This window comes from Bubalus kerabau, chromosome 1, assembly GCF_029407905.1.
Source record: "Bubalus kerabau isolate K-KA32 ecotype Philippines breed swamp buffalo chromosome 1, PCC_UOA_SB_1v2, whole genome shotgun sequence".
NCBI classification, from domain to species: Eukaryota; Metazoa; Chordata; class Mammalia; order Artiodactyla; family Bovidae; genus Bubalus; species Bubalus kerabau.
The window spans coordinates 112,445,571-112,463,565 of record NC_073624.1 but is presented as its reverse complement, the minus strand read 5'-3'; the positions used below and the strand labels follow the sequence as shown (position 1 = coordinate 112,463,565).

The following is a 17,995-nucleotide window of genomic DNA, read 5'->3' as shown; positions in this document are numbered from 1 at the left end:
AGATTGGGGTTAAACATTCACCCAATTTAGTAAAATTTAAGCAGTATATTTCATTGTGGTCTACATTAAAAATTATGAAGATTTTATTTTTTGATATAAAATGAATTAAGGAATACTTAATTTATAATCATACTTAAATATTTAGACCAAAGAATTTTAAACTCATTTATACCTAATGGACAAAGCTGAAAAAAAAAAAATTTCATTCAGTAAGTTCTGGCTAGCACTTAATGTTTTCCAAGAGATATGAACACATTATGTGATTAAAACAGCCACTGACCTTGGGAATTTAGTTTAGCAGATGAGGTAGAAAAGTTACCAATGGCACTATGAGACAGGTGCTTTGATATAGGTGTATACAACATGGAGTTTGTGGTCAAAGGAAGATGCCATTGAGTTGATTCTCACAAGACTCACAGGCACTATAAAACTGAAGGTGATGGGAAAGAGGGTAGCCGCAAAGGAAGGAGCAGCCCTTTAGAAGGCATCAGGAAGACTAGAGTGAGTATGGTGCCTGTGTGCTAAGTTGCTTCTGTTGTGTCCGACTCTGTAAGCCCACGGACTATAGTCCATCAGGCTCCTCTCCCCCTGGGATTTTCCAGGGAGAATACAGGAGTGAGTTCTCATGCCCTCCTGCATGGGATTTTCCCAAGCCACGGATTGAACCCATGTCTCCCGTTTCCTACATTGGCAGGCAGGTTGTCTACCACTAGCGCCACCTGGGGAGAAGGCAATGGCAACCCACTCCAGTGTTCTTGCCTGGAGAATCCCAGGGACGGCGGACCCTGGTGGGCTGCCGTCTATGGGGGCGCACAGAGTCGGACATGACTGAAGCGACTTAGCAGCAGTGGCAGCGCCCCCTGGGAAGCCTGAGCATAGTGATTGTTTTTGTTCGGTTGCTCAATCATGTCTGACTATTTGCGACCCCATGGACTGCAGCACACCAGGCTTCCCTGTCCGTCACCATCTCCTGGAGCTTGCTCAAACTCACGTCCATTGAGTCAATTATGCCATCTAACTATTTTGTCCTCTGTCGTCCACTTCCGCTTTCAGTCTTTCCCAGCATCAGGGTCTTTTCTAAAGAGTCAGTTCTTCACATCAGGTGACCAAAGTATTGGAGCTTCAGCTTCAGCATCAGTCCTTCCAATGAATATTCAGGACTGATCTCCTTTAGAATGGACTGGTTTGATCTCTTTGCAGTCCAGGGGACTCTCAAGAGTCTTCTCCAACACCACAGTTCAAAAGCATCAGTTCTTCAGCACTCAGCCTTCTTAATGGTCCAGCTCTCACATCCATACATGACTACTGGAAAAACCATAGCTTTGACTAGACAGACATTTTTGTTGGCAAAGTAATGTCTGTACTTTGCTGTCTAGGTTTGTCATAGCTTTTCTTTCAAGGAGCAAGCGTCTTAATTCCATGGCTGCAGTCACCATCTGCAGTGATTTTGGAGCCCAAGAAAATAAAATCTGTCACTGTTTCCATTGTCTCCCCATCTATATGCCATGAAATGATGGGACTGGATGCCATGATCTTTGTTTTTTGAATGTTGAGTTTTAAGCCAGCTTTTTCATGCTCTTCTTTCACCTTCATCAAAAGGCTATTTAGGTCCTCTTCACTTTCTTTCATAAGGATGGTGTCATCAGCATATCTGAGGTTCTTGATATTTCTCCCCATAGTCTTGATTCCAGCTTGTGAGTCATCCAGCCTGGCATTTCGTATGCTGGACTCTGCATAGAAGTTAAATAAACAGGGTAACAACATACAGTCTTGACATACTCCTTTCCCAGTTTTGAACCAGTCCATTGTTTCATGTCTGGTTCTGTTTCTTCTTGTTCTGCATACTGATTTCACAGGAGGCAGGTAAGGTGGTCTGGTATCCCCTTCTCTTTAAGAGCTTTCCAGTTTGTTGTGATCCACACAGTCAAAGGCTTTAGGGTAGTCAACAAAGCAGAAGTAGATGTTTTTCTGGAACTCTTTTGCTTTTTCTATGATCCAACGGATGTTGTCAATTTGATCTCTCATTCCTCTGCCTTGTCTAAATCCAGTTTGAACACCTGGAAGGCTCTTGGTTCATGTACTGTTGAAGCCTGACTTGAGAATTTTGAGCATTACTTGCTAGCATATATATGAGTAAAATTGTGTGGTAGTTTGAACATTCTTTGGCATTGCCCTTATTTGGGACTGGAATGAAAACTGACCTTTTCCAATCCTGTGGCTGCTGCTGAGTTTTCCAAATTTGCTGGCATATTGAGTGCAGCACTTTCACAGAATCATCTTTTAGGATTTGAAATAGCTCAGCTGAAATTCCATCACCTCCACTAGCTTTGTTCGTAGTGATACTTCCTAAGTCCCACTTGACTTCACATTCCAGGATGTCTGGCTCTAGGTGAGTGGTCACATCATTGTGGTTATCTGGGTCATGAAGATTGTTTTTATACAGTTCTTCCGTGTATTCTTGCCACCTCTTCTTAATACCTTCTGCTTCTGTTAGGTTTATACTGTTTCTGTTCTTTATTGTGCCCAACTTTGCATGAAATGAGTCCTTGGTATTTCTAATTTTCTTGAAGAGATCTCTAGATCTTTCCCATTCTGTTGTTTTCCTCTATTTCTTTGCATGGATCACTTAGGAAGGCTTTCTTATCTCTCCTTGCTATTCTTTGGAACTCTGCAGTCAAATGGGTATGTCTTTCCTTTTCTCCTTTGCCTTTAGCTTCTCTTCTCTCATCTGCTCGCTGTAAGGCTTTCTCAGACAAACATTTTCCCCTTTGAATTTCTTTTTCTTGGGGATGGTTTTGATCACCGCCTCCTATATAATGTTATAAACCTCTGTCCATAGTTTTTCAGGCACTCTGTCTATCAGGTCTAATCCCCTGAATCTATTTGTCACTTCAAGTGTATAATTGTAAGGGGTTTGATTTAGGTCATACCTGAATGGTCTAGTGATTTTCCCTACTTTCTTCAATTTAAGTCTGAATTTGGCAATAAGGAGTTCATAATCTGAGTATGGTACCTTACAGGAATTTTATGTAATTCATTATGGCTGTGGTAATGGTCTGAAGTAGGGAATGGCTGGAATGCAAAATACAGGGCTGCGATATTTGTGTGCTAGGATCTAGACTCGAAGGCTGTTAACTAGGTGGTTATAATCCAACTAAGAAATGTTACATTTTGAAGATTTAGAAAACTGTTCAAATTTGAGAGACCTGAAACATCAGACCCTGTTGAAAGGATTGCCAAATGAAGGACTGATTTGGAGAATTCAAGGAAGTCTCCTGTCTTCCTAGATTACTGGTTAGACACTGGTGCTCTTCTACAAGACAGGGCAAAGAGGAAAGTTGGTGGTAGGGGGCAGTGGGGACAAGACAGTGGTGTAAAGAAAAATACAGGTCAGGATATGTTGAGAGAGAAGTGACAGAGATTTTATGTGGAAATGAGATTTCAGAAAAGAGATCTGGGATGGGAATATGGAAATGTCCAAGTCTGGATATTTCAGAAAAGAGATCTGGGATTCAGCAGTTACTATTATATACAGGGGGCTTCCCTTGTGGCTCAGCTGGTAAAGAATCCGCCCACAATGCAGGAGACCTGGGTTCGATCCCTGGGTTTGGAAGAATCCCTGGAGAAGGGAAAGGCTACCCACTCCAGTATTCTGGCCTGGAGAATTCTATGGACTGTATAGTCCATGGGGTCACAGAGTCTGCTGAAGGCCTGAGAAGTGTATAGAATGATAAAAATAAAGACTTGAAGGTCAAGCCTTGCAGAGAAGGGAAGTGGAATGAGGATGGGGAATAGCAGCGAATGAATCAGGAGGAAACCCACCGGAAAATGTTGCCACCAGAAACACATGAGCCATGTAAGAAGGGTAAAGTACTAAACAGAGTCAGAGACAGGGAGAGATCAGGTGAGACAAAGACTGAGACGTTGCCTTTATATTTAGTAATGAGGAGATCAGTGATCACCTTTTCCAGGCCGGTTTGAGGGAGGTGGATTAGGAGAGGCAGAGACCAAATTGCTGAGTATCTGGGAGGCAAGCTGTAGCTGCTTGAGTATATGTGAGTCCTCAGAGGATGGCTTGTGATAGAAATGAAAGACGTGAAAATTAAAGGAAAAAGAATAATTTGCTTATGGAAAATTTTTAGTCATGTAACACTACAGTGGACAGTTTAAAAATTATTTAACTTCACTCTCTAATATTGTCATGGCTTTAATAGTAAATTTAGTTACTTTCAAAAATAACATATGCTATTAACATGAGCCGGCTGAGCACAGGTGCTTTCGGTAAAGTCTGTCTAAAAGAATGAGAATATATTAGATATGATTGTAGTGGTTGAAATCAGATTAGGTTACTCTGGTTTCAGCTTCAGAAATTTCCTCGTTGGAAACTTTCTTTTCTCCCTTAACTTTTTCCACAGTGCAAAACCCCAGTTGAATCATTTAAACCCTGCGAGGCACATCAGAACAAATTTCCTTATGCCAAGAAAGAATGCTCCATTCTGTACAGCGATGCTTTTGCTTCTTGTCGCAATGTGGTGAGTGAATACTTTATTAAACTTTCCAACTTAAACAACTACTGCAGTGTCTATAATACTGAGATTAACTGGACAAATAATTTAGCTGCCCATTGGTTTTTTAGGTATACTACCTAACCCTTATTAGGAAGACCAATTTGGTCATTTGTTTTTCTGTAGAACTGGCACATTAGGTAATTTACATTCTTCCTCATGTCATCTTATTAACAGAGTACATTTGTACATAATATTTGTTAATGGTCTTTTTCAGGTTACGAAACATTTTTATGTCCATTATCAAAACTATAAATCCTTAGTTTTCTTTGGAGAACAACACCGAATGGCATTCTTCTCCTTAACCCAAAGTATAGTTTAAAATGATTATTAGTGGCACATTTAAAATAGTTTTAGAAGCACATCCCAAGATGGAATGTAATTTATTTAGACATTAACTTTCTAAATGTCTTTCCACCATAACAATTTTAGGTCCCAATAGAAATTTTAAAAGTAGCTTAAGATATTATTAAAAACAAAGTATGTTTGGAAGCAGAACATTCTTTTAATGCCATGCAAATATGCCAATAATGAAACAAAATATGAATCTGTTGTATTAAAGATATTGAAATTGTATTTGTCAGTCCTCTTCCCTGTTTTGCTAGTTCTTTGATCTTACATTTGCCTAATAAATTCTTTTTTCATTTGGGCAAATAGAGGTTTGAGATATTTAGAACTCTCTAGGTGGCAGTGTTAAGCCGATTATAGCAAATTTTGAAAATCTACCAGTTAGTTTTCTTTTAGAAGGCTGAATTTTAATCAACTGTAGTTAGTACATTTTGAAATTAATTTATCTTTTACTTCATTTCAGATTGATGTCACTTCTTTTGCTAAAAATTGTCATGAAGACACGTGTAACTGTAATCTTGGTGGGGATTGTGAATGTTTATGCACAAGCATAGCAGCATATGCATACAGGTGCTGTCAGGAAGGGGTTTCTGTTCACTGGAGATCATCTACTCTTTGTTGTGAGTACCCTAGTTAGAACATCATCATTAGGTGGGACGCTTATAAGGAGATTCATGTTGTCTTGTCTTAGAAATGATACCATGGAACTCATGGAAATCAAATTTAAGATAAGTAAATTTTATACTCTTTTGATGAGGTATATAAATTGTAGTATAGCTAAAGGACTTATAAAAGAAACTTTGAAGTAAGTTTTTCTGTTCTGTGTTTGACTTATCACTGTAACATTTGAACTATAAATTATATACCATCCTTGGAGAAATTGTTTATAACTCTCTTATGGCTATGAAATTCCACTGTTCTAGTAATAAGAAACATTGTTTTAAAAACATTTTGAATTTGTATTCAGATTGACCTTTTAAACTTTTCGTTTACTCCTATAGATAGTACATCATCTGATAAACAGCTTATGATTTTAACCCTTTTAGCGGACTATAGACTGGCTAATGTATTTGCCTACCTATAAAATAATCTTAGGAAATTTAATAAATTATTAACAGTACTCTTAAAGAATCCTCTTAGCTTAGAGAAAATTCCCAAATAATGATGTCATTCTGAGTTCTTTCACCTGGCTATTGGTAAATCATATTTTCCACATATTCAAGATAAGTGCTCAGATTCTTATTTAGTTTAACATTTCTTCTTTTATCTTTTTAGCACTTGATTGTGAATACTACAATGAAGGTATGTGAGAGTATCAGGATACTATTTTATTAATGTCTCTTTGGATTCACAGTTTTTGAAAAACTTTTCTGGGAACAGAGTATAAGTAGTTCATAATTTGTCATACAGTTAATCCTTGAACAAGGCGGGGGTTGAGGGCACGAACCCTCCGCAATTGGTCCCCTTCGTATCTGCAGTTCTATATTCTCAGATTCAACTGACTATGGATTGTATTGTTGTTCAGTTGCTTAAATTGAGTCTAACTCTTTTGTGACCCCCATAGACTGTAGCCCGCCAGGCTTCTCTGTTCATGGAATTTCCGAGCAAGAATGCTGGCGTGGGTTGACATTTCCTTCTCTGGAGGATCTTCCCAACCCAGGAATCAAATCCACGTCTCCTACATTGGCAGGCAGATTCTTACCACTGAGCCACCAGGGAGCCCCACAGTGCTATATGTTTCCTGTTGAAACAAATCTGCTTAGAAGTGGACTTGCACAGTTCAAATTATGTTGTTTGTGTCAACTGTATGACTCAGTGAAAGCCATTGCCTTCTAAAATGTATCTAAATTTCTAAGTATTTGTGTTAAAATTTATTCCCTTGAAAAATAATAGTGTTGTAACTAAGTTCTCAGCACCTAGGAAGCTCTTAGTAGTCCTAGAATGAAGGGATGAATGAATGAGTAAAGTTAGCTAATTTTTTTGGTAAAAAGGATGAAGGATATACATACCTCTTAGCATTATGAATAAAAATGGACATTGTTTGAACTCTATTATGCTGTGGAAATTAAAGAAAGAAATAATAATATAGAAATTTATTTAGCCATCATTTTACAGAAAATAATTATTTATATATTATCAGAATGAGAACTTACTGATTTAGTAATAATGAAAGTATCCTAGTCCCCCAAGCATTCAAATTTGCAACCGGAAGTCTAAGAGGAGTCAGTTCAGTTCAGTCTCTCAGTCATGTCCGACTCTTTGAGACCCCATTGACTACAGCACGCCAGGCCTCCCTGTTCATCACCAACTCCCGGAGCCTACTCAAACTCATGTCCATCGAGTCGGTGATGCCATCCAACCATCTCATCCTCTGTCGTCCCCTTCTCCTCCTGCCTTCAATCGTTCCCAGCATCGGGGTCTTTCCCAATGAGTCAATGAGTCTAAGAGGAGGTGCTGCCTAAAACCAAGACATAGATGTAAGAGACTGAGCATTATATCCTCTTTGAAAATGCCAGACATTAGCAGAACCGATGCTGCTTTTTGTCAAACTTATTTGATGAGGAAGGCCTAGTCACGGAAACCTAATTCAGACAAAAAAAGATGTTCCAGGGAGGTGTCCATTTTATTAGTAACTGGGCAAAACCCATGATGAATAGGTTAGATTTACAGTTATAGGAGAGCTGACCCATTACAGAAAAAACCCAAACCACCAATCCAAAGTGTTTTTGGTGACTTACTGAGCCAGGGAGAAATCTGTCAACTATAAAAGTACAAAGAAAGTGGGAAAATTTTAGTGAAATAGAGATGATAAATTAAAAAGAAAATGGATGTTTTAGTCAGAGGAGCCTACTGTGCTGTAGTCCATGGGGTCACAAAAAGTCAGACACAACTTAGTAACTGAACAACAACAAATACCTAATAATAACAATAGTTTTTGTTGCATTAATGACATCTTTATCATATAATTTAAGCTTGAAAATGTGCCTGAAAAGCATAACATTATTATTATTATCATTATTAACACTTTACAGAGGAAGAAATTGAGCATAGATGAATGAAATAACTTAGTCCAAGTCACATTGCCAAAATGTGGTAAATGGATTTATGAACAATCTAAGTCTGAACCAATGAGCTTGGTCTCTGTGCTGCATTGTCTGGTAATGGTTAGCACGTCCTAGTCTAGGGATGACCACAGCACATCATTATCATATGCTCTAACACAACGTACAGACCGTAATATGAGAAAATGCGCCAGTAACTCCCTCACTGAGGAATTCCTGCCTCATACAGATCTGCCGTGAAAAATCTCCATCTGTGCCTTTGTACTTTCTGGTGTTCCTTCTGTAGTCTCTTGGAAACAGAAGCAGAATTTTCTATGAATATTGAATTTCTACCTCTTGCTGCTTCAGACGTACTGCTTTTTGTCAATAAATCTGCTGCCTTTCTTTCTTCTAATGTGTTACAAGATTCTTCAAACCAGTTCTTCTAGTTTCATTTGTTAACACTGTATTGGTAGTATTCAGAGGGTGAGCAAGGGGCATTTTGCTTTCATGGGTGACAGAGATTCTGTTTCCTGTGATCCAAGTAATAGTGGATAGAGTCAAACTACCAAGGAGAGGAAGAGATTGTGAAAGTAATGCAATGCCTAAGGTGGATAACTGAGGGGGAAGGGAGAGTTGAGGAAATTGTTGATACTGATAAAAACAAATCATTTAAAATGATTATCCTTAATTTGTTTCATCTCAATCTCACAACTGTCGTAAAATTACCTAGTCTTTGCCCAGTCATAGCTGGTGTTTTCTCTGGTCACTATGTTCAGTTCAGTTCAGTTCAGTCGCTCAGTCGTGTCCGACTCTTTGCGACCCCATGAATCGCAGCACTCCAGGCCTCCCTGTCCATCACCAACTCCCGGACTTTACTCAAACTCATGTCCATCGAGTCAGTGATGCCATCCAGCCATCTCATCCTCTGTCATCCCCTACTCCTCCTGCCCCCAATCCCTCCCAGCATCAGAGTCTTTTCCAGTGAGTCAACTCTTCACATGAGGTGGCCAAAGTACTGGAGTTTCAGCTTCAGCATCATTCCTTCCAAAGAAATCCCAGGGCTGATCTCCTTCAGAATGGACTGGTTGGATCTCCTTGCAGTCCAAGGGACTCTCAAGAATCTTCTCCAACACTACAGTTCAAAAGCATCAATTCGTTGGCACTCAGCTTTCTTCACAGTCCAACTCTCGCATACATACATGACCACTGGAAAAACCCTAGCCTTGACTAGAGGATGCTGTGAAAGTGCTGCACTCAATATGCCAGCAAATTTGGAAAACTCAGCAGTGGCCACAGGACTGGAAAAGGTCAGTTTTCATTCCAATCCCAAAAAAAGGCAATGCCAAAGAATGCTCAAACTACTGCACAATTGCACTCATCTCACACGCTAGTAAAGTAATGCTCAAAATTCTCCAAGCCAGGCTTCAGCAATACGTGAACCGTGAAATTCCAGATGTTCAAGCTGGTTTTAGAAAAGGCAGAGGAACCAGAGATCAAATTGCCAACATTCGCTGGATCATAGAAAAAGCAAGAAAGTTCCAGAAAAACATCTATTTCTGCTTTATTGACTATGCCAAAGTCAAAGTGACTGTGTGGATCACAATAAACTGTGGAAAATTCTGAAAGAGATGGGAATAGCAGACCACCTGAGCTGCCTCTTGAGAAACCTATATACAGGTCAGGAAGCAACAGTTAGAACTGGACATGAAATAACAGACTGGTTCCAAATAGGAAAAGGAGTATGTCAAGGCTGTATATTGTCTCCCTGCTTATTTAACTTATATGCCGAGTACATCATGAGAAACGCTGGACTGGAAGAAATACAAGCTGGAATCAAGATTGCCGGGAGAAATATCAATAACCTCAGATATGCAGATGACACCACCCTTATGGCAGAAAGTGAAGAGGAACTCAAAAGCCTCTTGGTGAAAGTGAAAGAGAAGAGTGAAAAAGTTGGCTTAAAGCTCAACATTCAGAAAACGAAGATCATGGCATTTGGTCCCATCACTTCATGGGAAATAGGTGGGGAAACAGTGGAAACAATGTCAGACTTTACTTTTTTGGGCTCCAAAATCACTATAGATGGTGACTGCAGCCATGAAATTAAAAGATGCTTACTCCTTGGAAGAAAAGTTATGACCAACCTAGATAGCATATTCAAAAACAGAGATATTACTTTGCCAACAAAGGTTTGTCTAGTCAAGGCTAGTCAAGGACACTATGTTATTAAAATACTTAAATTATTCAAAGCAAATGCAGAGATAAAAGACTGTGATTCTGTAGGAGGAAATGTTTTTAAAAGTAGGAAACTTGAGAGGTTGCTGCTGAGATGAGTTATAACCCCTCATACAATGACTTTCTATAATATTTTCATGTTCATTTTTACGGAATTTGCTAAAAATATAAAGGTTCTGTTGCTATAAGGAGTAGAAGACTTAAATATTTTGCTAAAAATTGTTACATAAGTTTTTAAGTTCAGAGTGATTTTGTTGGATCGGATATACTTGTTGCTGCTGCTGCTGCTAAGTCGCTTCAGTCGTGTTCGACTCTGCAGCCCCATAGACGGCAGCCCACCAAGCTCCCCCATCCCTGGGATTCTCCAGGCAAGAACACTGGAAGGGGTTCGAATATACTTAATACTGTGTAAATAATCAATACAGGAAATGATTGCTTTTAGTATAAGATATTATAATTCGCCCTACAGAAGATTAATGATAAAAGTCAATGACTTTTGCCCTCAATTGCTAGTGAAAATGCTGGAAAATAATTCACATGCAAGATATCCATCAACTGGGAGTCGATTCAAAAGCTTTCAATTTTTATACAAATGGATTTCTCAAATGACAGTTGTCTCTTCACATTGCTGTAGGAAGGCACTTGTCTTGTAGGGGAGAGAATATTTTGTTTAGTGGTCTGTCTCCTTTCTCCCATTCTCCTCCTGGACATCTGTGTCTGAGGGTGCTTGGAGCTCACAAGCTGTATTTGTATATGTCTTCTTCATTTTGAATTGAATTTCATAATTTATACATCTATGTACCCATTTGTACATTATTTACATAGACACAAATCTATGTATTTATGTTTATGTATATTTTCTTCTTAAAAGTCTAGGTTACTTCTGTCTTTCCTAGAAAATGAACTTGTAGGTGGTGGAGATGATGATGCAGTTCTCTTTGGATGTTATAGGTATTAGCTCCCAGAGAAACTGTGCAGGGTGTGCATTTGTAACCGCTCATAAAGTCTTTACTGCATCTGATCAGTTCCATCTTGGTGTGGGAGCAAAGATTTTCAAATCTCCATGTGTCCTCAAGGTGTCTGAAAGTGAAAGTCGCTCAGTAGTGTCTGACTGTTGCGACCCCATGGCCTGTAGCCTGTCAGGCTCCTCTGTCCATTGAGTTCTCCAGGCAAGAATACTGAAGTGGGTAGCTGTTTCTTTCTCCAAGGGATCTTCGCAACCCAGGGATTGAACGCAGGTCTCCCACACTGTAGGTGGATTTTTGACCATCTAAGCCCAACCGTGTCTGGGTCCCTACTAAAGCTCTTCCGTCATGGCTTAGAAGTGTCTCCAGCTCCTCAAAGTGTCTCGTTGACGAGTCAGTGGATGGGACAGTGCTTGAGAATGACTTGTTCTACAACCCCTTCTCCTGGCCCTTGTGATGGAAATTTTGGGTCTTGCTCTCCTTCCTGTTTGGGAGACTTTTAAACCCTCTAATTCAATTATCTTCTCCCCTTCTCTTATGCCTGGTCTTGGTCCTGAAAGGGGAAAAACACAGGTGGTTGATTTCTTTAATTTTTTTCCCCCTCCATCTTAAGAATAGGCTGGGAAAGGAAAACTGTCCTTGAGATAAAAACTAGAGAAAAGAGGAAAAATGAAATTCACTGAGGGCAACCAGATTGATCTTTTATGAAATCACCTACCACACCTATATTAGAATTTTATATAACCTACAACAAAAATATCTAGATATAACTGTAGAAAGTACACAGCTAATAATTATGTAATTTAATTTTGATAATTCAGAAGAAACATCAAAATTTTATAGTACCTCACTTATTTTAAAATGTTAAATGTCATAAAGATTGGGTTGAAGGTAAACTGACCTTATTGTCATGAAACAATGCATAAGTTTATTTTGAATATCAGTGAGCTTTTAAAATAAATTATATACTTTTCTTTGTAAGATGAAGTTCTTAGAAATATTACTTTGAGTTTCAGGTTTAGTTCTATACTAACTAGTTTTTTTTTTTTTTACTATAGTATTTTCCACTTTATATGAAGTGATATAAGTGCATAGAAATGATAACATAAGTAAAATGACACTTGACATCTCTGTTCAGCGTCATCTTATTTTCTTCTCTATAGACATACCTCACTGATGACATTCAATAATTCCCCAACAGTAAAATATTATATATCATATCTGTGAATTCTGTTTTAATGCAATGAACCTACTAAGGAGAAATGATGTTTAGAAGACTAACAAAATACCTTCCATTGATAGAACTAAACTTAAGTTTATGGACAGTAGAATATTAAAATATCAAAGTGAAAGTTTACCTAGACAAATATCTTCACAGAGGTGAGAGAATTTGAGGTCTAGAAATCTTGTCAACCTTTTATTCATCACTGCTGAGTATTCGTGTATGTATACATATGCACACACATTCATGTACATACATATTCTAAATTACATATTCTAGGGACTTCCCTGGTGATCTAGTGGTTAAGACTTTGCCTTTCAATGAAGGGGGTAGGGGTTCAATCCTTCGTCAGGAAGGTAAGATCCCATATGCCTCATGGCCAAAAAACCAAAACATAAAAACAACAGAAGCAATATTATAATGAATTCAATAAAATCTTTAAAAAATGGTCCACATCAAAAGAAATAAATTACACATTCTAAATACATATGTATATATTCCAGATCAATATAATGTAACCTTTTTAGTAATTTTATGTACTCATTTATTTTTGTCTGCTGGGTCTTGGTTGCTGTGCTGGCTATTCTCTGGTGGAGAGTGGGAGTGACTCTCGAGTGGCACTATGTGGGCTTCTCGTCGTGGTGGCACAGGCTCTAGGGGTCACGGGCTTCAGCAGTTGTGCTATGTGAACTCAGTAATTGTGGCGCCAGGGCTGCAGAGCACAGGTTCCATAGTTGTGGTACATGGACTTAGTCGCTCTGGGTCATGTGGGAGCTTCCCGGACTAGGGATTGAACTGGAGTCTTCTGCATTGGCAGACAGATTCTTTACCCCTGAGCAACCAGGGAAGCCCTGATATGGTCTTTTTGAAAAGAGTTCAGTTATTTTGTTAATGGTAAATGTTTAAATGCTCAATAATTTTGGAGGACTTTTGTTATTAAAATTTATTCCATTGAAATGACAGCTTGAAATGTAAAAATCCTATGCAAATTTATAATTCTCTCATTTGCATTTGACTAGGGCTTGGAGAAGGACCATATATGCTGGCAAGTTATGGGCAGACTGGCCTTATTCTGGGAGCCAATATAACCAGTGGAAGCATTTTCTCCTTGCCAAGAAGTAGTATTCATGGCAGTTTATTTTTTAATTTTATGATCACTCCAGGCCTTTTCAAAGAGAAGGCATCATGTAAGTAGAATTTGCAACTGAAAATAAGGATGTAGTTTACCATTGACCCTTTTCATTTATTCATGCAGTAAATATTAATTGGGGAATTTAATATGTTTATGACATCTTTGTAGGTGCTCTAAACCTTTTGAAATAAAATAAGACACTGGCACACGAACCAGCTCTCTCTTTTGTGTATAAAATCATTTCTTTGTTTATCTATTGGCATATATATAGATGCAATTAGAATTGTAATTGTTTGGTTGGGTTTTTGGCCCTTGGTAAAGCACAGCTTCAGTTTTCATTCTATTGGTCACAGGATTTAATTTGAAACTTTTGACTATTTTTAAAATAGTCTGCTGATAATTAACATGTGAAAGGTTTTAATGCCAGATTAAAGAAAAAAGTCATAATTTAATATCAAGGAAGTTAAATTAAGAGCATAAATCAAAGTCTAGACAGTCATTGAGACAGACTGTTATCCTTATGTGGCCTTGTCTGTCTTGGTACCTGGGTCCACATTTACTGGCTTGCCCCTGTAGATTTACACTGGTTGTATCCACTTGGCATCTATTCTAACTGATGATCTGTGTCTCTTTCTGATGCGTGATGTTCAGGGTACATTGTTACTATTCTAACCCTGCTTAGAACCATGCATGGTGTGTTCTATAAACATACGAAATATTTATTGAATGAATGAATCTGACCTAACTTTTACTAATTTAGAGAACTCTCCTGATTTTCCAGTTAAAATAAATTGCTCTATTCTTGTAAAAAGAGCTCCTTTATTTCTTTTAATCTATGAAAACACCTATCACAGTCTAAGTTTTCATGTATGCATTATATATTTTTTCTTTTATAATTTTTAAATTCTTCTTTTATATTCCAGTGCTCAATAGAAGGGTTTGTATATTTTAGGACACAATGAATGCTTTTTGAATCATTTATTGGACTTGAGAGAGCTCTTTATTGTGTAACTTAAAATAATTAATGTTTTTAATAGAAAAATCCTTAGGTCAAATTAAGTAAGACCTAAAGAAATTAATGCCTAAGAAATTAAATCTAAGAGCTCAATTAAACCAATTAACCATGGGTTTTACAGATATAGGGGAAACTTTTAAAGCACATAACAAAAAAGCATGACACTGCTCAAATGCTTTGTAGTTGTTCATTAGCTTTTTGATCATCTCTAGGGAAATAAGACAATAAGGTTGAGCAAACAGTCATTTCTTAATGCAGTAAAATCACTTGAAAGAACATTTGCTCATTAAGAATTCAGTGATATTGAAATGCAGTGACATGTCTAAATTGATCTGTTTCTCTATTTCTTTTTCTTTTCTATCATCCAATTTAGCCATTTGTAGATTTTGTACATTTGAAAATGCTAAAGCTTGCAAGTGCAAATGTATGTCCAATTAATTATTCAACTATTTGTATAGAGTTGTACATTCTGGGGTCCTAGGTTGACATTTCTTTATTTTTTTTTCTTCCTCCACGAACATGATCAATTATTTTAAAACACAGAACTTGTGAAAGACTGATATTTTTAGAGCTGTCACTCTAATGCATTGCATGAAAATATAATTTTTTTTCCTTTAGAGATCTGTAATTCATTCCTAAAATCTTTGAGAATGGCATTAACTATTCATGACAGTTGCATGGTTCTGTTTTTGTCCACCTTATACATGAATTTTACAATGCCAGTGCTGATGATCCAGCTTCTCCAGAGAACTCGGGGAGTTGTCAAACAGACTGCTCTGTTTTCCAGCATTGGCACTCATTTCCTTGGAATCTGCCGAAAGGCCCAACTACTTTCTCTGTGTCCACGATGACGACACTCTTAGTTTGAAACTGTGGGAAGCGAATTCAGCCTTTCATCGGAGAGCTACATTTTTTCACCATCAGGACCTCTGGATTCCTGGGTACAGCGCTTTTGAGTTATACAGCAAGAAAGGCTTTTTCATCATATTGACAGATTCTAGTGCCAAAGCATCAAAATATGATGATTCTGAAGAATTTAAACACTTAAGTAGCTTCAGTGTGGAAGGTATGTGTCCTGAGATGTCCATATATTAAGTAGATAATTTAAGGAGTGACAGAAAATATATTAGATTTTTAACTTAAAAATTATTTTAATGTGTATAATTAGTTGTATGACCTTAATGAGTTTCTTGGCCTCCCTATCCTTAAGTTTACACGTCTGTCTCATGGAAGAAATAATACCTACTTTATAGGGTTATTTTGTTACATAAGTTAATGTAATAAATTGTTTAGAATAGCCTTAAATGACATTATTTTTTAGGATTGCCTCAATTTTTACTTTCAGTACTGTCTGAGCTTTGGAAATAGAGCTTACCCATGTCTTCTTGTAGAGTTTTGTATCTACTTTTTCTTTCATAGAAGGCAACTTCTCACTTAGTCTGATTCTTTATGACAAAGATGATGTGTTTATCTCTTTGAATACTTCAAATACTTTGAATGCTTTGAATGTGTTCTTTGAATACTTTGGAGTCCAATTGTACTGACCTCTAGATTTTTCTGGTTCAGCAGAATCCCCGTCTTATTTCTAGAGATCCTTGCAGTTCTAAACTATTGAATTTTCTAAATTTCAGAGAGGAATCCTCACTGCCTCACCCAGTGTTTAAAAGTCATGCTTTATTTTCAAACCCTAAGAGCTCAATATTTGCCTTGAGTCTCCCAAATTTTTTCATTTTAATCAACTTTTCTAAGTCATTTCTAAGAAAGCCAATCATTTGCTTTTTTTGTTGTGGTTAAATTTCTATAAATTTGTTTGGATGTTAGAAAGTTCAAAGTGAAAGTGAAGTCGCTCAGTTGTGTCTGACTCTTTGTGACCCTGCACCAGGCTCCTCCATCTATGGGATTTTCTAGCCAGAGTACTGGAGTGGGTTGCCATTTCCTTCTCAAAGGAATCTTCCCGACCCAGGGATGGAACCCAGGTCTCCTGCATTGTAGACAGATGCTTTACCATCTGAGCCACCAGTGAAGTCCAAATTTAAACTGAGCTTCAAATTTTTTCAAGAAAGTTTCAAGAAACTTCAAACTGAGCTTCAAATTTTTGCCTATTGAATGGGGTTCCTGGTCTCATGAGAAAGAGTCACTGACATGTATATACAATATTCTGTAGAGTAAGTGTGATAGTTTTACTTGAGTTTAATTAAAAGTTGAATTTTGCGAGCCTCTATTTCCCCTCCATTACTCAAATCCACTCCATCATAACCAGACCCAGTGCCCTTACCTGAGCTTTGGACAACTGCAGTCAATGGCATCATCCGAATCTCAGAAACTCATCTTTGTGGGCTTCCCGAACTTAGGAGACACTCTGGTTTATTCTAGTCTTGGAACCAATCCTCTTTTATGATCCATGATTCTAGGAACCCAGGCTTAACTATTATTTTAATATTGAGATGCTTAAGTGCCTTCCAGAAAGCCTCATTTTCCTTCTCATACCTTGGAATTAAATTCCATATCTTAAGTCCAAGTAACATAACCTGTGTTCCTGAACTTTCTGCCTTACAGAGCTCTCTTCTTCAGAGATAATCTTGGACTGCTGCAGAAGGACTGCTCTGTGACAGGGGAAGGGGAAAGTATTAGCTGAGTTTGCAGGAGAAAAAGCTTCCATTAAGGGAAGTTTTGTAACTACGAGCATGTATTATTCAAATCAATTCATTCATTTATGTCATCAGATAATACTTACCATGTGCAATGAGTTAAATTCTATGAGAAGAACAAAGATGGAGTGTTCTCCTTAAGCTTCATGTCAGGCAATATGTCTTTGGTCTTGCCATTTTCCTAATTGAATTTAGCATGTCACTTGGCTCCTGTTAGCCTCAATTCCCTCATTTATAAAATGGAGATAATATTCACAAAACAGGGTTGTTGCAAGGATAAAATAGAATAATGGACAAAAAGCTATTTTACAAAAACTTAAATTCTAAACAAGTGTGTGCTATTATCATGATACGTAGATCACTGAACACCAGCAAAACATAAATAAAGGAAGGTGATTTAGAATTGTCCTTAGTCTCCTCCTACCTCTTGCTTTTTTAAATATTTGGAAGAAGAACTAAGATTTTGATGTTCGACCTGAGCATGAAATGCTTTGATCACCAAGCAGTTATGCCGTTTCCTCCCCCCGCCCCCAACCTCTGCCGCCCCGTCTTTTCAATCAAAAAAGTTTCAAACCCTAAAGGGTTTACTGTTATAAATCACTGCATTCCAAGCTGCCCATTAAAAATATACACAATCTGAACTTCATTTTTTCCCCAGAAATCCAGGCAGCAGTGCCCTACAGGAGGATGTGTGAATGGAAATACGAACCTTGTGCCACTCCCTGTTTTAAAACCTGCAGTGACCCTGAAGCTCTCGCGTGTAAATTTCTTCCACCGTAAGTCACGTTTAACCACTAATGAACAGATTCTAGCATTAGCAG

At 37.9% G+C, this 17,995-nt stretch overlaps 1 protein-coding gene across 1 annotated transcript in view; it reads left to right on the top strand.

Annotated features, from left to right (window-relative positions):
- Window positions 1-17,995, top strand: part of OTOGL (otogelin like) — a 171,221-nt gene that overhangs the window by 91,030 nt on the left and 62,196 nt on the right. Inside the window, exons 27-32 of the mRNA XM_055587024.1 lie at window positions 4,416-4,532; window positions 5,377-5,533; window positions 6,189-6,215; window positions 13,399-13,566; window positions 15,314-15,592; window positions 17,833-17,950. Of these exons, the coding sequence (XP_055442999.1) occupies window positions 4,416-4,532; window positions 5,377-5,533; window positions 6,189-6,215; window positions 13,399-13,566; window positions 15,314-15,592; window positions 17,833-17,950 (866 nt within the window). The remainder of the gene's footprint in view (window positions 1-4,415; window positions 4,533-5,376; window positions 5,534-6,188; window positions 6,216-13,398; window positions 13,567-15,313; window positions 15,593-17,832; window positions 17,951-17,995) is intronic.